General features: G+C 38.8%; 1 protein-coding gene across 1 annotated transcript in view; it reads right to left on the reverse strand.

Moving 5' to 3' along the window:
• Positions 1-22,270, reverse strand: part of mogat2 (monoacylglycerol O-acyltransferase 2) — a 49,381-nt gene that overhangs the window by 4,044 nt on the left and 23,067 nt on the right. The window contains exons 3-5 of the mRNA XM_062048392.1: positions 15,055-15,259; positions 12,560-12,734; positions 10,566-10,765 (exon numbers count right to left, since the gene is read on the reverse strand). Coding sequence (XP_061904376.1) covers positions 10,566-10,765; positions 12,560-12,734; positions 15,055-15,259 — 580 coding nt within the window. The remainder of the gene's footprint in view (positions 1-10,565; positions 10,766-12,559; positions 12,735-15,054; positions 15,260-22,270) is intronic.

Consider the following 22,270-nt stretch of genomic DNA (forward strand, 5'->3'; position numbering starts at 1 on the left):
TGGGTTAAGATTAGGACCAATTTAATAATTTAACCCAGCAAGATGGGTCTCCTATTTAACCCAGAAAGATGAGTTATGCATTGAACCCAATTGCTGGGTCATTTAAACTGCGGTGTTGGGTTAATTCCACCAAGTAAATTGGTTATATATTCAACCCAAATTCTGGGTCATTTTAACTGAAAATCTAGGTTAATTCTACTACATCAATTGGTTATGTATTCAAACCAAATGCTGGGTTAATTCTACCACATAAATTGGTTATATATTCAACCCAAAGGCTGGGTAATTTTTAATGCAATGCTGGATTATTTCTACCAAATGAATTGGTTATTTTCATGTTGTTTGTAGTTCAAACGTCATGAAGATTTATGACTCCAATAGGCAGAGGTCAGTACTGCAACTTGTAGTTTTTAAACTATCCACCATCTCTCTTTGTAGACCAGATTCACTACTCTGCGTATATGTAGTCTGTGAGTGATTTTGAACTGCTTTCACAAACAGTCACGATGTAATGTGAAGTCCATTTAGCATGGTCTGCATCGATAAAGATGGTGAACTATTTAAAATGCTTTGATATCATGGTTATGTAAGGGACTCGCCCAAAGACTTAGCTATTCCATTAAACATCCTCGTTCATAGTTTCACATTTACATTCTTCTTAAAGGTGTATATTCACTTTGTTTCTTATCAAAACTTTGTTTGATTGAAATTAAATGTTCCAAACAAGCGAGTAATATAGGTGTAGCATCGAAATAACAATACATTAAACACTAAATTAATCAAAAACACAAAGTGTAGCTGCAATGCACTCTGGGAAAAAGACTCACCCAATGGAAGTCAATCTCAACCCCTACAGGGGGACATCAGCATTGCAACTTGGCAGGGAATCAGTTTTTGGCACAACCCCGATAGCAGCAAATAATATATTTAAAGTACCAGCAGAGTGGAAAAACAAGTTGCCTATTAATGGAACCTATTATCATATATATCTGATTTATGACACCAAAAGACTTTCAAAGTTTGCGAATAAATAAATATGATTTAAAGAGTATCAATCTCACAGAGAAGCCAGTCACGTGATCCGTGAGGTAGTGTTGGAAACCACAGATCCCTTCCCCATCAACAACAATGCTAATCAAGCAGACTTTGTAAGAGCCAATGATTACTTTGGGAAAAGATATGATCCAGAACCTAATATTTTTGAGCCCGAACACAAAGAGGATGAGCAACAAGTTTTAGACGCCGACTGCTAAACGGATGCAGCTTTATGGAAACACTAGAGCGTTAGCAGCATTGCTAGGTGCTAAATATACAAATTAACCATACTAAACCATTAAAAAACAAACACTTACTCTACAAGTTTCACTCTCGCCAGAATGCTGACCGACGGGACGCTCACACAGTCCCGTTTAGATGAAGATTAAATCGCAATCGTCACGAAGGGTTAAAAAAAACTGCCGCGACTACGTATTTTTCGCCATCCTGGGGGGATATCAAAGTCGACAAGCCTGTCGGTTCACGGCCATATTTGTCTGCTACCAGGTGAGAGATGCATTCATTTTAATCTAGAATTTACTTTAGCAAGTATGAGACGAAGCAGAAGCAGCCACCGGCTTAGTGTGGCAACAATAGTAAGCTAGCATTAGCTCACTGCTATCAATGTGCCGCTAAAATAGGCTGTCTGCGTAGGCGCTTATAATAACAATATCACTCATATTTGGTTAATTTTCAGATCATGACATGTAGATGGAGTATTGTTTGTGCTTTCTGGATGTTTTTTAGGGGGCGCAATAGAGGACCCTCTATCTGTTGACTCAATTGTTAGCTTTATTTTTTTTTTACCATTTCGAATGCTTTGAAAAACAAGCATATGTGTTCTTGTCTTACATAAGGATTGTGAATCGTATTTCCAGTATGACTGATCCGATGGTATGGTCCAAATGCAGAAGTGTTACTACACTGTTGCCGAAGCTATTTGGAATGGAATATTCAAAATGGCGGACTGAATTTGAGGCATTTTGTGATGTTTAGACTGTATTTTCACATACTTTGCGGATTGTAGATGCAATTGGATATGGTTTGATGGATACAATGAAATAAGCACATATAGTCAACTTGTTTTTACACTCTACTGGTGTGGGGTGCTGAATGTAAAAGTTCCGTCACACTTTTCTAGCATATATATTTCTCAGATTTAACTCAATTTTCTAAGATTTAACTCACTTTTCTCAGATTTAGCTCATTTTCATCTCATTTAAGTTTAAATTAAATGTTGACTCTAAATATTATATATAAATCTTAAATACAAATCTATATGTTAAATCTAAACCTAAATCTTAAATCTAAACCCATATGTTAAATCTAAACCTAAATGTTGAATCTAAACCTAAATGTTGAATCTAAACCTAAATGTTAAATCCAAATCTAAATGAGAGTGCTAAATGTTAAATGTAAGCACTGAATGTTGAATCCAAACCTAAATGTTAAATGTAAACGTAAATATTAAATCTAAATCTTAATGTGAGCGCTAAAACTCTCACCAAGTGTAAATATGAATTATTATAGGATGTCAAAATTCCACTAATCCAGCGCCTCTCAGCCACAAAGCCGTACCCACAACTCTGCCTCTCAGTGCAGACACTCTTACACCATTCTTACTGTGGAAGAAGAAAACATGACAGATGCTTAATGACAAATAATGCCAATAAAGTTGCATACTTTAAAAAAAAATGTTAGCTCCAAACGTGTGAGTGTGCATGGTGTGTTGCGTAAAGACAATTAGACACTCAAACATGTCGACGCCGCACTTCCGCGTTTGACAATGAATGGAATTGATTCCTGCACCGAGGTGAGTGTGCAAGAATACACATATTTCTATTTGCATGTGTCTTTCATCATTTTGCTGTGATGTTGCTTCATGATTGTGTCACATATGAACAATGCGGTCACTGTCATATTAGTCTGCTGCAAGCAGCAGCCGCTGACACGCTTGCTGTCAATCTGTTCTAGAGAATATGTCTAGATTGTGAGCTAAATGGGAAAAAACACGATTGTAGAGAGTGTGAAGTCATCAGATTCGGATACGGGGGCATGCTGATATGCGCCCTATAATCATACTTGCCAACCTTGGGACCTCCGATTCCGGGGGGTGGGGTGGGGCGTGGTCGGGGGTGGGGCGGGGCGGGGCGGGGCGGGGCGGGGGCGTGGTTGGGGGCGTGGTTAAGAGGGGAGGAGTATATTTACAGCTAGAATTCACCAACTCGAGTATTTCATATATATATATATATATATATATATATATATACATATATATATATACATATATATATATATATATATATATATATATATATATATATACATATATATATATACATATATATATATATATATATATATATATATATATATATATATATATATATATATATATATATATATATATATATATATATATATATATATGAAATACTTGACTTTCAGTGAATTCTAGCTATATATATATATATATATATATATATATATATATATATATATATATATAAATTTATTTTATTATACATATAAATAAAATAAATACTTGAATTTCAGTGTTATTTCAGGCTATCCAGTAGATGGCAGTATTGTCCTGTTTAAGAGTGTCACAACATTGCTGTTTACGGCAGACGAACTGCTTTACTGTAGACGAAAACGTGACTGCTGTTGTTGTGTGTTGTTACCGCGCTGGGAGGACGTTAATGAAACTGCCTAACAATAAACCCACATAAGAAACCAAGAACTCGCCCTAGATCATTCTACAGTTATAACGTGATTGGGCAGGCACGCTGTTTATATTGTGGGAAAGCGGACGTGAAAACAGACTGTCGCCTGCTGTCCCCACTCAGGTCCGCATTGAGCTGGAGGGGGCGTGGCCTCCAGCTCCGGCTGAATTCCGGGAGTTTATCGGGAGAAAATTTCTTCCGGGAGGTTATCGGGAGAGGCGCTGAATTCCGGGAGTCTCCCGGTAAAACCGGGAGGGTTGGCAAGTATGCCTATAATATGCTTATTTTCTATCTTCCTGCTACTCCCAGCACGACACAGCAGTGCTGTCCAAGAAGCGTGATTTAAAAGGAAGTAAGATGAAGGAAAGATGGCTTTAATTCACACTCACTATAATCATGTTTTTACCATTTCGCTCACATTTAAGTCATATTCTTCAAAACCGATCCAAAGTGATTCTGTCAGCTGGCCGCTGCTTGCAGCAAACTTATATGACAGTTGTTCACAGCCAAGTAATGTTCATATGTGACACAATCATGAAAAAAGAGCGCAGCGAAATGATGAAAGACACATACCAAATAGAAATATGTGTATTCGTGCACACTGCATGCTTATCAATTTCATCCATCCATCCATTTTCTACCGCTTATTCCCTTCGGGATCGCGGGGGGTGCTACAGCCTATCTCAGCTACAATCGGGTGGAAGGCGGGGTACACCCTGGACAAGTCGCCACCTCAATCAATTTCATTCATTGTCAAACGCAAAAGTGCAGTGTCGACATGTTTGAGTGTCTAATTGTCTCAACACACAATGCACACTCACATATTTGGAGCTAACATTTAAAAAAAAATATGCATATTTATTGGTAATATTTGTCATTTAGCATCTGCCATGTTTTCTTCTTCCGGTATAGGCGTGTCTGCTCTGAGAGGCAGAGATGTGGGCGCGGCTTTGTGGCTGAGAGGCATCGGATTTGTTGTATGGATGGATAGATATTTATTGTCATTGAACAGGTACAAGGACATATGTTGAATATTGACATATTATAAATATTCATCTTTACTCGCCTTCCGCCCAAATGCAGCTGAGATAGGCTCCAGCACTCCCCGCGACCCCGAAAGGGACAAGCGGTAGAAAATGGATGGATAGATGGACACTTGGCGAGAGATTTAGCACTCACATTTAGACATAGATTAAAGATTTAGGTTTTGATTTAACATTTAGGTTTAGATATAACATTTAGCGGTCACATTTGGATTTAAAGGCCTACTGAAACCCACTACTACCGACCACGCAGTCTGATAGTTTATATATCAATGATGAAATCTTGTCATTGCAACACATGCCAATACGGCCGGGTTAGATTACTAAAGTGCAATTTTAAATTCCGCGCGAAATATCCTGCGAAAACGTCTCGGTATGATGACGTCTGCGCGTGACGTCACGGATTGTAGAGGACATTTTGGGACAGCATTGTGGCCAGCTATTAAGTCGTCTGTTTTCATCGCAAAATTCCACAGTATTCTGGACATCTGTGTTGGTGAATCTTTTGCAATTTGTTCAATGAACAATGGAGACAGCAAAGAAGAAAGCTGTAGGTGGGAAGCGGTGTATTAGCGGCCGGCTGCAGCAACACAAACACAAAGCCGGTGTTTCATTGTTTACATTCCCGAAAGATGACAGTAAAGCTTTACCATTGGCCTGTGGAGAACTGGGACAACAGAGACTCTTACCAGGAGGACTTTGAGTTGGATATGCAGACGCGGTACCGTGAGTACACATGAGCTGCGGCTTCCAAACATTTGATCGCTTGCCCGTACGTGCGTGCCGCTATGTGCATGTCACGTACGTAACTTTGGGGACTTTGGGGAAATATATGTGCTGTATGAACTTTGGGGAGCTGAATGGTACTTTGGGCTGTGGGATTGAGTGTGTTGTGCGGGTGTTTGAGTTGTATTGGTGGGTTATATGGACGGGAGGGGGGAGGTGTTTGTTATGCGGGATTAATTTGTGGCATATTAAATATAAGCCTGGTTGTGTTGTGGCTAATAGAGTATATATATGTCTTGTGTTTATTTACTGTTTTAGTCATTCCCAGCTGAATATCAGGTCCCACCCGCCTCTCACAGCATCTTCCCTATCTGAATCGCTTCTACTGCCCTCTAGTCCTTCACTCTCACTTTCCTCATCCACAAATCTTTCATCCTTGCTCAAATTAATGGGGAAATCGTCGCTTTCTCGGTCCGAATCGCTCTTGCTGCTGGTGGCCATGATTGTAAACAATGTGCAGATGTGAGGAGCTCCACAACCTGTGACGTCACGCTACTTCTGGTACAGGCAAGGCTTTTTTATCAGCGACCAAAAGTTGCTAACTTTATCGTCGATGTTCTCTACTAAATCCTTTCAGCAAAAATATGGCAATATCGCAAAATGATCAAGTATGACACATAGAATAGACCTGCTATCCCCGTTTAAATAAGAAAATCGCATTTCAGTAGGCCTTTAAGATTTAGGTTTAGATTTAAGAAGTTAGTTTAGCTGTAACATTTGGTGTCACATTTAACATTTAGCGCTTACATTTAGATTTAGATTTAACATTTAGGTTTAGATTTAACATTTAGGTTTAAATTTCACATATAGGTTTAGATTTAATATTTAGGTTTAGATTTAACATATATATTTATATTCAAGATTTAGATTTAGATTCAACGTTTATATATAATATTTAGAGTCAACATTTAATTTAGATTTATATGTGATGAAAATTTGCTAAATCTGAGAAAAGTGAGTTGAATCTGAGAAATATATCTGCTTGAAAAGTGCGACTGAAATTTTACATAAGGCATCCCTTAATGGTACTTTAACTTACAATTGTTTGCATGTCACGATTGATGACTGGCCTGCTGATGGCATCATAGCAGTAAAAATTAAATGTGTCCTCTTCAATTTCTCCTAGGTGTACACATATTACGATGTGGAACATGTTAAATCCACACTTTTTGTATTTTTCATAACTAACCCCCGACCTTCTTTCAATGTGCGTCATTAAAGATTTGTGATTGGATTTATTCCAAACTTGTCCCACCTACAAGACAAAACTAAATATGACTGGATTTTCGTCTGTATTTATACTTTAACAAATATATCAGTTAATTGTATTGTTGTTTTAGTCACTCTGCCTCTGTTTTGATTACTTAACGTCTTATTTTTACCTTCTCAGATGTAAAGAAAACAAAACCCACAAAAAGTCAACCGCTTCCAGCCCAGGGATGACTCGGCTTAGGGCATGCTCGACTCTCTTTAGGAGGACCGAGTTTGAGTCTCGGGTGAAACGGAAGCAGGGGCCGAACCAAGTGGGTTACACATGCTAACCCAGTCTTAAAGGCCTGAATGTCACCGATTCTTGTTGAACCAATACTTTTAATTTAGTCAAGTAGGTCTTACATAGTTGCTGATACCTAAGTCAATCACTCAAGGATCCATCCATTTTCTACCGCTTGTCCCTTTCGGGGTCGCGGGGGGGGGGTGCTGGAGCCTATCTCAACTGCACTCGGGCGGAAGGCGGTGTACACCCTGGACAAGTCGCCATATCATCACAGGGCCAACACAGATAGACAGACAACATTCACACTCACATTCACACACTAGGGCCAATTCAGTGTTGCCAATCAACCTATCCCCAGGTGCATGTCTTTGGAGGTGGGAGGAAGCCGGAGTACCCACGCAGTCACGGGGAGAACATGCAAACTCCACACAGAAAGATCCAGAGCCCAGGATTGAACTCAGGACCTTTGTATTGTGAGGCACACGTACTAACCCCTGTACCACCATGGAGCCTCCACTCAAGGATGTTACTATATTTTTTAAAGATTGTTGCGGCCTAAAATGCCTGCATTTCAAGCAGCTTTTTTTAAAAGGTTGGGGTACATGCTTTTAGTTTAGTAAAACAGTTTTTAATCTATCAATTTGCTATTATTGTGACACACTGCAATGTGTGCTCACATTAAGTCATCTGTATGTATTCAAGAGTCCTTATATTTTATTTAATGAACATTTATGTTGGGAGTTGTATCTCTATTTGATCACCAAGGCACATTCCCAGTGAAACAGTTGGTAGAGCAGAATAAAGAGAAAAGAAAACAACACCTAATATCGACCTTCTAATTTCTGTGTCCTTTACAGCAGTGGCCCCCAACCACCGGGCCATGGCCCGGTACATGTCCGTGGATCGATTGGTACCGGGCCGCACAAGAAATTAAAAAAATATATATTTTATTTTTATTTTTTTTATTTTATTTTATTTTTTTAAATCAAAATAAAAAACACAAGATACACTCACAATTAGTGCACCAACCCAAAAAACCTCCCTCCCCCATTTACACTCATTCACACTCTTTCGCACAAAAGGGTTGTTTCTTTCTGTTATTAATATTTGTGGTTCCTACATCATATATCAATATAGATCAATACAGTCTGCAGGGATACAGTCTGTAAGCACACATGATTATATTTCTTTATGACAAAAAAAACACACAGGACCACACAATATGTGTAGGGGCTTCACGTTTCAAGGTCTGTTGCGTCATTCCGTCTGCTTGCATCTTTACACACCGGATTGTGACACAACCATATTGTTTTGAAGATATGTTTTCCTGATTTTACTACAAACCCCGTTTCCATATGAGTTGGGAAATTGTGTTAGATGTAAATATAAACGGAATACAATGATTTGCAAATCATTTTCAACCCATATTCAGTTGAATATGCTGCAAAGACAACATATTTGATGTTCAAACTGATAAACATTTTTTTTTTTTGCAAATAATCATTAACTTTAGAATTTTATGCCAGCAACACGTGACAAAGAAGTTGGGAAAGGTGGCAATAAATACTGATAAAGTTGAGGAATGCTCATCAAACACTTATTTGGAACATCCCACAGGTGAACAGGCAAATTGGGAACAGGTGGGTGCCATGATTGGGTATAAAAGTAGATTCCATGAAATGCTCAGTCATTCACAAACAAGGATGGGGCGAGGGTCACCACTTTGTCAACAAATGCGTGAGCAAATTGTTGAACAGTTTAAGAAAAACCTTTCTCAACCAGCTATTGCAAGGAATTTAGGGATTTCACCATCTACGGTCCGTAATATCATCAAAGGGTTCAGAGAATCTGGAGAAATCACTGCACGTAAGCAGCTAAGCCCGTGACCTTCGATCCCTCAGGCTGTACTGCATCAACAAGCGACATCAGTGTGAAAAGGATATCACCACATGGGCTCAGGAACACTTCAGAAACCCACTGTCAGTAACTACAGTTGGTCGCTACATCTGTAAGTGGAAGTTAAAACTCTCCTATGCAAGGTGAAAACCGTTTATCAACAACACCCAGAAACGCTGTCGACTTCATTGGGCCTGAGGTCATCTAAGATGGACTGATACAAAGTGGAAAAGTGTTCTGTGGTCTGACGAGTCCACATTTCAAATTGTTTTTGGAAACTGTGGACGTTGTGTCCTCCGGACCAAAGAGGAAAAGAACCATCCAGATTGTTATAGGCGCAAAGTTGAAAAGCCAGCATCTGTGATGGTATGGGGGTGTATTAGTGCCCGAGACATGGGTAACTTACACATCTGTGAAGGCGCCATTAATGCTGAAAGGTACATACAGGTTTTGGAGCAACATATGTTGCCATCCAAGCAACCTTACCATGGACGCCCCTGCTTATTTCAGCAAGACAATGCCAAGCCACGTGTTACATCAACGTGGCTTCATAGTAAAAGAGTGCGGGTACTAGACTGGCCTGACTGTAGTCCAGACCTGTCTCCCATTGAAAATGTGTGGCGCATTATGAAGCCTAAAATACCACAACGGAGACCCCCGGACTGTTGAACAACTTAAGCTGTACATCAAGCAAGAATGGGAAATAATTCCACCTGAGAAGCTTAAAAAATGTTTCTCCTCAGTTCCCAAACGTTTACTGAGTGTTGTTCAAAGGAAAGGCCATGTAACACAGTGGTGAACACGCCCTTTCCCAACTACTTTGGCACGTGTTGCAGCCATAAAATTCTAAGTTAATTATTATTTGCAAAAAAAAAAAAAAAGTTTATGAGTTTGAACATCAAATATCTTGTCTTTGTAGTGCATTCAATTGAATATGGGTTATAAATAATAAATGATAAATGGGTTGTACTTGTATAGCGCTTTTCTACCTTCAAGGTACTCAAAGCGCTTTGACAGTATTTCCACATTTACCCATTCACACGAACATTCACACACTGATGGCGGAAGCTGCCATGCAAGGCGCTAACCAGCAGCCATCAGAGGCAAAGGGTGAAGTGTCTTGCCCAAGGACACAACGGACGTGACTAGGAAGGTAGAAGGTGGGAATTGAACCCCAGTAACCAGCAACACTCCGATTGCTGGCACAGCCACTCTACCAACTTCGCCACGCCGTCCCCCTTGGTTGAAAAGGATTTGCAAATCATTGTATTCCGTTTATATTTACATCTAACACAATTTCCCAACTCATATGGAAATGGGGTTTGTAGTTAAAACAGTACGGTAATTTGACAATGAGCTAAGCGTTTTGCTGCCATCTAAAGAGTAAAGCATCAATACAGTATTTGTTATCAAATACTTGTGGAAATCCTGTGCTTTTTGAGGTCAATGCTACAAAGAACACTTAAAACATTGATAACAAATTCATAAAATCACAAGTTGATTCAACGTTATTAAAACAATTCAGGCCTTTTAGGCCACGGCAATCACAAAAAAATTATCAGTCAAGCCTTTAAACTCACTCACCGATGGTATGGATGGGTTTTCTGTAAGGCATGAGGCCAAAGGAATATTGGAAAATCCCACGAGCGTGGAAGAGAGGCAGGGAGACACCCATGATGCTTTGCAGCTTTTCCTGTATACTTCGAAGCCAGGTTCCTCTCCGGTTTCCCACTTGATCGAACACCTCATTCTCCCCAAAGGAATAGGCTGGCACAAGGTGAGCTCTGAAAAAAAAGAGTTTGTCTAACTTACAGACTTTTCATTTCATTTAAACGGTCATAGACCATGAAACACAACGACATTGTAAAAAGTCTAGTCAATCGGACTACAAATAAAACAAATTAAACATAAAGAATTAAAGAGAGTCGGGATCTGCAAAATGTTGGGGCAAACAATTACACTGGAAAATGATGAGAATATAAGCTGCACACTTATTTATTGAAGTAAAAAAAATGAATGTACAACAGGCACAATGCTCTATGGTGCAGAATCATGCAATTAAGGATGGGTACCTTTCACATTTCACAATTCCCTGTACTTTGGTACTCAGTAGCACCATTTGTTGGTACTTTTGTGTGGGTTCATGTTGTAATAAATGTTAATAGTAAATAGTTTAATTATAAAATATTTTTTTAATGTAACATTTACGGTTAGTTGATAATAATAACTGTGTTGTTCAGTTGTAATATCTTGTTTTCTTACATCTCTGAGTCTCATTTGCAAGTATAAATGCATTTCAGTTGTCCTGGGTGTGATGCTGTAGTAGACTGTGCATTAAATTGAATATGCCAGTTTTGTCTTCTGTTGAGTCCTACACACCAGCTGTTAGTTGTAGTTTTCATCTGCCATGTATAATCACCAATGTTATTCAGTAGCATGTATATAGCTTTTCCAATGTAAATTAGCATCATGCTAGCACATTTTGAAAAGTGAAGCCCTACTTTTGAGTGCTTTCTTTTAGGCATGCTCGCTTTGGTGGGATGGAAAATTGCAACATTATCCAGAGCACGGGTTCTTAACCTTTTTAACTACATTGGGAGTCTGAGGCCCACTCAAATATTATCTCTGAATTAGTAATCTTACTGTTGATTGTAATGGTACTATTATTATTATTATTATTATTATATTTATTACATACTTACAGTTTAACAGGTTAACAACCTAAATCAATTATATTAAAGCATGTGTTAATCACAAATATTATTATTAAGGTTTAGGTCACGCTGATTACAACAACAAATACTAATCAAATATACTGCAAAAGAGGGACTCAGAAAAACTGATGAAAAATAAATTGACCTACAATTATGCAGTGCGATAACAAATACATTCTCACTAACTAATAATAAAAATATGTTTTTTTAAATAAACTGTCACTAAAGTTTAAGTGTAAATGAAAAGCTTCACCACTTTAGTCATCATTTTTTCACTTAGGAAACGTCTGTATGACTTTAGCTCCAGACCTCTGTTTGTTTGAGATCATCACTTGTGATTTAGGGCTATATAAATAAACATTGATTGATTGATTGATTGAATGATCATTACTGACACAAGTGTTGGAAAAGGGTATTACAACTAAGTACCACTGCAGCCCATACAGTCCACAATTGAGGGTCCGTATGGGCAAACGCTTGGCAAAAATCTTGGTCGATAACTGAATCAAACAAAAAGTCAGTTGTACGAAAACCAAGGTACAACTGTAACTGTTAAAAAAATGTGGATTAGAATAAAGTTACTGATAGACTAGCAAGTACGCACAAGAAGACAGAAAATTTGACAAAGATATTAAAAAAAAGTGAAGCCGTGAGGAATGACGAGATTCTACCTAAAGACGTACACAGCCTTGATTCATCCCGCATCACACGGTATGTTCTCCCAGGAAATAGCATGCAAGGAACTTGAATAAGCCTCTGTTTAACAAGTCTACAGTCAAGCCGCAAGAGTTGTGAGATGAAGAAGACATTGACGCATTTTCAGGAAACCACAAAACCTTGGAGAATCAAGTCCTGTGCGCTTACCCGTGCTCCATCGCCATTTTAATGAAGCCTTTCTTCTTGGCTAAGAGCACGTTGTACATCCCTGGGTGGGCATCGAGGGCCTCCGGGGCGCCACCCACAGCTATTACAATGGCATTACCGCCACCCCGCCGCCGGAGTAGATAGCTGGCGCTCTCTTTGTCGGATGGAATCAGGCCTGCAGCAAACACAATCAACAAAATGAACTGCGGCGGAACTTCAGACATCCAATGGCCCTGATATATTTGTAATTAATGCAATCAAATAAAAATATATATGCAAACTTGCAAACAACCAAAAAAAAGTTTTGATTGCAAATCTTTTTTTTTTGGTTTCACATTTTTTTTGTTTGCAAATCTTTTGTTTGGTTAGAAATCCTTCTTTTGATTGTGACTCAACTTCAATCTTGTGGAAGGGGCTTCCTCTGTACAATATGTTAGAAACCTTTTCGTTGGTCTGACCATCGAGTCATACTTGACTAACGACACTATGGTAAACTCGGACACAGGCAATTACAGTGACTGTCAGCCCAGGTAAGTAGTCGGTTAAGCTAGAACTAACCAGTGCCAGGCTGGAAAATTCCTGCACTCATACCATTTCTCGTAGAATAATACATAGCTCTTATATTGTTTTTGTCTGTAATAACTGTTCCAGAGTTACACATACATTCTACTGAGGTGGCAAATTATAAAGTGTTAAGTCTATCGCAGCAGCAAGCAAATAATCTCAAGATCCCCACCATATCAATTCCTAGAAGTGACATAGACGTAAAGTTATTAATATCAGTACTGTGGATACCATCAAAAAAATGCCTCAAAACAGCCCACTACCTATAATATGGGCTTTTTAAAACATTAGATTACTGTCTCCCAAAACGTTATTAGCTAATGAGGTCATTAGAGACAACAATCTTAACGTCATTGGTTTCAGTGAGACTTGGCTAATACCAGATACATTTTTTCCACTTAAAGAGGCATCTCCTTCTAACTACACGAGTGCACATATTACCCGCCCCATTAAAAGGGGTGGAGCGGTCGCACTAATATCCAATGAAAACCTTAACCTTAGCCCTATCCTAAGTAATAAATATAAATCATTTGAAGTGCTTACCATGAGGTCTGTCACACCGCTACCCCTCTATCTGGCTGTTATCATCGCCCCCCTGGGCCCTATTGGGACTTTAAAGTTCAAGTTAAAGTCCCAACGATAGTCACACACACACTATGTGTGGTGAAATTATTGTCTGCATTTGACCTATCCCCATGTTCACCCCCTGGGAGGTGAAGGGAGCAGTGAGGTGGTCACGCTCAGGAATCATTTTGGTGATTTATCCCCCAATTCCAACCCTAGACGCTGAGTGCCAAGCAGGGAGGCAATGGGTCCCATTCTTATAGTCTTTCGTATGACTCGGCGAGGGTTTGAACTCACGACCTTCCAGTCTCAGGGCGGACACTCTTACAACGAGGCCACTGAGCAGTCAAATTTTATCAGCGAATTTTCAGAGTCTGTTGTTGATCTAGTGACGCACGCAGATAATATAAATATAATGTGTGATTTTAATGTCCCTATGAATACATCGTCAGACCCTCCGTGCGTGATGCTCCAGAATATAACTGATAGCTGTGGTCTTACACAAATAATAGATGTATCACGGCGGTAATACAATAGATGTAGTCCGTGTGCAGGTTGTCACCACCTCCAAAGATATGGTGTTCCCGTAATGTCGGATCGTTACCCTATAAAATTTGAAGTTCTGAGTCATTGTCAACAAGCTACTAATAACCAATGCTTTAGCAGCCGCCACATTAATGCTGTCACAACTACGACTCTTGCTGGTCTACTGCCCTCGGTGTTGGTACCATTCCCAAATGATGTGGGCTCTGTCAATAACCTCACTAACAACTTTAAAGATGCCCTGCGCAACGCCATTCATAGTATAGCACCGCTAAAGCTAAAAAAAAGGCCCCTAAAAGGCATACCCATCATGTAGAAATCTGGAACGCAAATGGTGTGCGACTAAACTTGAGGTGTTCCATCAAGCATGGAGTGATAGTTTAACAACCAATAAATACTCTCATACCACAGCTAAAACTAATTACTACTCAAATCTTATCGGCCTCAAGAAAAACGATCCTAAATATATAAGTACTGTTCATCTCTTTGTAGTAAGAGATGAGTTTTGTTGTTTTTTGTATAATTGTTGTTTGAGGAGTGAGAGAGTCCGGACGGCGAGCTAAACTGCTCGCGAGATAAGTCTTTATTTTTGCTTTTATTTCAGTCACAATACGTCAGTTTCCACGACTTAGATTCTGTTTTTATCATATATTGGCCAATTCCGCTTGCCGTTCCATTAACAAGGAAAAAACTAAAAAAAACCTGACTGTTAGGTCAACTGAAGAATTTGGGTTTGTTTCATAGACCGTTCTATCACTAGTATATAAACACTTTATTAAAAGTACAAAGTTTTAATTTGAAATGAAAGTAAATGTGGAACTAACCTGCACACATGATGTAGTCTCTGAAGAAAGGGGCTCTGAACCAAAGAGGCAGCATGAGCAGGTAGCTGGTAATGCCTGGAAAGAGCTGCGTGAATCCAGTACTGTAGGTGCAGAAATTGGTAAAGGCTCCGGCCACCAGGATGCCGTGCGGGTGGAAGCCTATGACATAGTTCTGTTTTGGGTCCAGGTCAGCTGTTTTCAGCAACTGGGGAACATGAGAGAACGTTGTGTTGAAGCTTGAGACATGAATGAGTCAGGATGCGAATTGTCAAACTTACGATTCGATTCACACATATTTCTTGGTTCAAACCGATTTTGTATAAATGATAATAAACCTTTTTAAATGAGGTTACAAGTTACAAAAGGTCTGCTTGGCTGCTGACGTATGAAATGTCCATGTAGCGAGTGAGCGGGAGACGGTGTAAAAATGTTTTTCTTTTTCTTTAAAATTAATAAATAAATACATGAAATCAATTCTTAAAAACCATGAATAAATAATAATCGGGATTCGGATGTGAACAGATAGATTCAGCACCCCATGAACGAGGTTCGTCAATGGTAATAGAACAGTGTACGACAGGAACTGGAAGGGAAAATAAGTTATTTTTCTAGGGAAAACGTGAGGGTTGACAGTAGGAAGAGCCATACAATTGATGTAAAAAATAATTATCGCAATATATATTGTGTCATGATTGTCATATATAAATGATAATGGAATAATTTCAAAATACAGGTTGTTCCTTCTGTTGTACAGACAAGTACACTCATTGCAGTTGTTGTATTATTCTTTTTCTAGACTTGTATGAATCAACTTGCTAATTTACTGTTCGTGGTTCAAGATAAACTTCTGTTTAAGAGCACTCAGCACGTATTCTTCTGTTGTTTTGCCACTTTACATTCAAGCTAGCTTAGCGGTTAGCATGGCTTCTCGTCTCTCCCCAGCTACTGCCCTAGTGTGACAATGCATGTTGTTGACAATTTTAGCGACAAGCTGAAACTAACTAATGCAATGTAATTTCCCGGCAGATATAGCTTGCTAGCATTTAGAGTTCCTCTAGGCACCCTTTCAACTTCTCACCTTTTTGGCAGTTACACATTTTTTTCATAATGCGATTTATGTAGTAACTAAGGCAGGGGTGTCAAACTCATTTTAGATCAAGGACCACAAGGAGAAAAATCTACTCCCAAGTGGGCCGGACTGGTAAAATCACGGCACGACAACTTAAAAATAAAGACAACTTCAGTTTGTTTTCTTTGTTTAAAAATAGAACAAGCACATTCTGCAAATGTACATATCATAATGTTTTGTTTTTTTTTTACACTTAGATGTTGCGGTTAATAGTATTCTATCTTTATTTGTCGTTATTTATACTTTCGGAATAAATTACGTGGTAATGTTCATCAGTCAACTCATTGGTGTTAAAGGCCTACTGAAATGCGATTTTCTTATTTAAACGGGGAAAGCAGGTCCATTCTGTGTGTCATACTTGATCAATTCGCGATATTGCCATATTTTTGCTGAAAGGATTTAGTAGAGAACATCGACGATAAAGTTCGCAACTTTTGGTCGCTGATAAAAAAGCCTTGCCTGTACCGGAAGTAGCAGACTATATGCCCGTGACGTCACAGGTTGTGGAGCTCCTCACATCTGCACATTGTTTACAATCATGGATTGCCAGCAGCGAGAGCGATTCGGACCGAGAAAGCGACGATTTCCCCATTAATTTGAGCGAGGGTGAAAGATTCGTGGATGAAGAAAGTGAGAGTGAAGGACTAGAGGGCAGTGGAAGCGATTCAGATAGGGAAGATGCTGTGAGAGGCGGGTGGGACCTGATATTCAGCTGGGAATGACTAAAACAGTAAATAAACACAAGACATATATATACTCTATTAGCCACAACACAACCAGGCTTATATTTAATATGCCACAAATTAATCCTGCATAACAAACACCTCCCCCCTCCCGTCCATACAACCCACCAATACAACTCAAACACCCGCACAACACACTCAATCCCATCGCCCAAAGTACCGTTCACCTCCCCAAAGTTCATACAGCACATATATTTCCCCAAAGTCCCCAAAGTTACGTATGTGACATGCACATATCGGCACGCAATTACGGGCAAGCGATCAAATGTTTGGAAGCCGCAGCTGCGTACTCACGGTACCGCGTCTGCATATCCAACTCAAAGTCCTCCTGGTAAGAGTCTCTGTTGTCCCAGTTCTCCACAGGCCAATGGTAAAGCTTGACTGTCATCTTTCGGGAAAGGAAACAATGAAACACCGGCTACGTGTTTGTGTTGCTGCAGCCGGCCGCTAATACACCGCTTCCCACCTACAGCTTTCTTCTTTGCTGTCTCCATTGTTCATTAAACAAATTGCAAAAGATTCACCAACACAGATGTCCAGAATACTGTGGAATTTTGCGATGAAAACAGACGACTTAATAGCTGGCCACAATGCTGTCCCAAAATGTCCGCTACAATCCGTGACGTCACGCGCAGGCATCATCATACCGAGACGTTTTCAGCAGGATATTTCGCGCAAAATTGAAAATTGTACTTTAGTAATCTAACCCGGCCGTATTGGCATGTGTTGCAATGTCAAGATTTCATCATTGATATATAAACTATCAGACAGGTCGGTAGTAGTGGGTTTCAGTAGGCCTTTAATTTTCAATCTATCAAGATAAAAAAAATTATATCAAAATCAAATTACAGGATGTTATTCATGTAGTTTGCTCATTTTCCTCGACTGGTGCAATGGTTTATTTATTTTTTTTACCTATGTAGCATAATCTACAAAGATACAAAGAATTGCTATTGTGACATCTAGTGGACACATTTAGAACAGCAGTTTCTTTCTTTCATTAATTTTTATACTTAGCAAACTCATCCCGCGGGCCGGATAAAACCTGTTTGCGGGCCTGATACGGCCCGTGGGAACTAAAGTGTTGCTGGAACTAGTTCACGTCAGATGCAGTCAGTGGTAATTTCTTCTAGTCAACTTCTTTAGTTATACTAATGGTGTTCCTCAAGGTTCCATCTTAAGTACTCTAAAAATTTGTGAGAAACTCACATTTTTGCAGCAGATTCTTATAATGCTGTCATAGAGTGATATTTGACTAAATTTGTTTTCAGAAGGTCATTAAAAACAGCAGGACCAAAATTAAATGTCTACTGTAGAGGATGCTGGTGTATACAAAATAAAACTAATAGAGAGGAGAAAATGGGCTTTTTGATTAGCTTTCTGAAAATGCGGCCCCTAAAAATATTTAGTTGAATAGCCCTGCCCTAGAAGGTCCAACATGTGTCCAATTAGAGCGGTGATGAAGTAAAGCGGTGATGGGCCTGGTCTTTGGTCCCATTTCGGACCTTTTGGGACCACTGCATGTGCAAATGGGACGTTCCCAGACTCCCATGGCTGCAATTCCGACCTCGTAGATACCTAGGCCAAATTTAACTAACTTAACTTGCACTGGTGTAACAGCTGTGCTGAACTTAATTTGGTTTGCTGTCATTGTTTTTTACATTCTGTTTGCACTAGATCAGGGGTGTCCAACTCATTTTAGCTCAGGGCCAGCATGGAGGAGAATCTGTGCACACGCAGGCCGGACTATTAAAATCATGGCATTAAAACTAAAAAATAAAGACTACTTCAGATTGTTTTCTTTGTCTTACTTTGGCCAAAAATAGAACAAGCACATTCTGAAAATATTACAATAAAAATATAGAAAAAAATACCGGCAGCGGTAAAGTTTAGATCCATGAAGGAAAGAAGAAAGTGAATGATCGTTTATAACTTCATAAATTTACATATGCATAAAAATGTGTTTTCTTTTGTATTATTTTTTTTAATGAATTAAGTAATGTTTATGACAACCTTTTTCAAAAACACAATATAGAATGTGAGATATAACAAAATAAAAGTGGGACACCAAAAATTTACTGTGGGACCCCATTTTTATGACTTGATTGGGTGCCTAGGACCCCATTTTGAAAATACCTGGCGCCAACACTGATGGAGTATTGGTGCATGCAAAACAGCAGCAGGTGGCTGTGGCCTGCGGGCCGGTTCTAATACTAATCAAATATCATCCCGGTGGCCATAGATAATTCATTCGCGTGCCAGATGGCTTTGACTTTGACATCCATGCACTACAGGATCACATTTTATTATATTTTCCTCTATTTCATTCTATTTTTAATATATTCCTATTAATGTATGCTATTGTATTTAAAATGTTATGTACATACTATTGTTGTGGTACTCATCGGGCTAAACTGGGACATCAGGGACAACATTTCGTGCCATCCCCTGTGTCTTGTGTAAGACAATAAAGTTTTTTGAATCCTTGAATTTTTATTGTTATAAATCGTCCATATGGTGCAACCCGAGTTGATAAATATGCATAGTAACGAGTAGCCACGGTGCTCTTTGGAAATTAATCAGAGCATAAGGGACAGTCCCAATACACCCCCTCGCCCTACTTTTTAGCCCTATCTCTACATTTTGCACGTTCCCGTAAGGGTAGTGGTGTCCCAATTACTCTTTGCATATCGGGGTACTGGGCATAAAGAGGGGTAGCTCTTCAGAGCGACGCAATTCGGATGCTGACTCACCCAGGTAGGGCCAGAGAAAATTCACTAATTTCTGCATAAGTTAAATTATATTTTACACGTTAGTTTGTAATGTTGGTCAACTAGCCACGCCCGCTAACCTTAGGCTAAAAATACTGACGAAAAGCTTTCGGATGTGAAAACATTAACGTTACATACCTTTTAAAAATTAACAAGGGACAACACTCTCTTCTTTTCTGTGTTTCTTCACCTATTCATCAACCGAAGCTTAATGGATGATAAAAATCGATCTGCGTTAGTGTGTCAAAACACACACACTGAGCGCATACAAGCAGAAACAGGGTGAAAAAGAAGAATGACAAAAAACGGCAAATTACACTGGTATATAAAGAAGGTTTGTGAAGCGCAATATGAAGGTATTTTGGCTTTAAAACTATCAATACACATGACGCTTTAAATGCGGAAGTCAAATGTGTCATCACAGCATTACCACCTTTGCTTCAAACTTAAGTGAACATTTAAATAACAAACATTCAGGTCTGCACAAAGAGTTTAAAGAGTTCCCCAGTGCACATATACAGGAGATACAAGCTTGTTGCCATTTATTAGCACAGTCTAAACCGCCCATTTAGTGTAAACTAATGCAAGTGAATTGAGTGAATTTCATAACACATTCCAACTATTTCATTTATGTTTTTTATGTGTGTTTTACCTGCTACATGTCTTATCTGTGTACGTTTAGCCTTATTGTTTTGAGTATTTACTAATGATTGTATTTGTCTTAAAGCACGGATAAAAAAATAGCAACCATAAATCATATAATATAATATATATAAATCATATAATACAATGTCAATAAATCATTCCATTCAATTCTAACCTCATTGTAGATTATGGCAAGCTATGTATATGTCAGGGCTATTCAACTACATAATGAAGAGGGCTGCAGTTTAAAGAGCCCAAGGGCTTAAGGGCCGCACATCGAAATGTGGATGTTTCGTGAGAAAAGGCCTCCGCAAGTTATATATCTTTAAAACTGTGTTTACTTAATTGCAAAGTAAACACATCAGTTTTAACACTATACTGTCAATAAATTCATTAATCTGCCCTCGCTACTCATTTTCAGTTAAAAGGTTAAAAGGATGAAGAAAAAGAGCTCCAGTTTTTGTTGAGGATGGATGTTCCTTCTTTTGAATTATTTTCTGTCCCCAGTTTTATTTTTTTACTCTTTTTCCTCCATTTAGGGTCGTAAGACTGAAAATATAAAAATAAAAGAAACATAACAAAAGTACAACGTTCATTTTGTATTTTACATAAATAATTCCCACTGTGTAATTTACATAAATAAAATAGAAGGTTTAGTGTTAATATATTCATACAATAAACTACAAATGTTTACACATGTAGAATTTACACGACATTCACACACCAAACATTGTAGGTGACTTATCACTATTAGCATTGTCGCCCTCTACTGTTCAAATGTAGCACTACACGTATTAAACAAGATTTGATCGTTACTCTCAGACAAAAAACAACACGACCACGAATACAAAAGACATCACAAAGTCAGCAGTTTCAATACAAAACAAACAAAATATCTTTATGCACACATTATATCCACTTACAAATGTTTCACCAAGTTTCGTGATGAAGCTTAAATGCTGGGATTTCTACTATTGTTGCTGCTTGTCTGGATCAATGTGTCCTTCGCTTAAAAGGTCCACCACGAAACAATGACTGGAGCACTTGCTTGGGGCAGAACTTTCACACTTTGTTGTCCAGTCGTTGTTTAAAGTCCGATTATTGCAATTTATTTGGATTTTTTTTCCAGGGTTGAAAGAGTAGTCTTCTTCCACTCACCCCATAGCTTCACTATGACACATATGCCTCGCCGTTGCCCCCTGCGGGATGGCGGGATTACTGCATACATGATCAACTCTAATTTTAATGGTTTAATCAAGTCTATGTGGGTGATATTCAGTGGGCCAAATGAAAAGCTTTGGCGGGCCAGATGTGGCTCACGGGCCGCCAGTTGAACAACCCTGCTATATGTAATATGTAAAATAATAGTAAACTGTTCTCTGAGTGCACTAAGAAAAGCCCATGTGCACCTTTTGATTTTAATTTCAATCTTCTAATATTGTTCATTGAGTGCAATAAGAAATATATGTTTGATCATAGTTTTATCATAACATTTTTCTGTTCAAATGAAGCCAATAATGTCATTTTTTGTGGTCGCCTTTATTTTGAGATGTATTAAAAAGTATTGAAATACATAATAATATACATTTTGGTACCAAAATGTTGGTGTCGGGACAACTCGAGGTGGGACGTTTGTGCAATTGTAACTATGTGCCCTTATGTAAACTATGCAGAGAGGTAGCAAGTGGTGTCCCAATTCCTAGGGAATATTACAAAGCTCTACCCTTTGTAGTGTGTGTGGGCTAGTGGTGGTGAATAAGGGCTGGTGGTAGTGAATAAGGGCTGGTGGTATTGAATAAGGGCGGGTGGTAGTGAGTCAGGATGAACATGGGGATTGGGCCTATGTATGCATTTTCTTTTAAAAATATAGTAAAGGTAAAAGTTGTCCCTAATAGAAATAACAACGTACCACCATTAGAAAGCCACTT

This window comes from Entelurus aequoreus, linkage group LG05 (genome assembly GCF_033978785.1).
Source record: "Entelurus aequoreus isolate RoL-2023_Sb linkage group LG05, RoL_Eaeq_v1.1, whole genome shotgun sequence".
NCBI lineage: Eukaryota > Metazoa > Chordata > Actinopteri > Syngnathiformes > Syngnathidae > Entelurus > Entelurus aequoreus.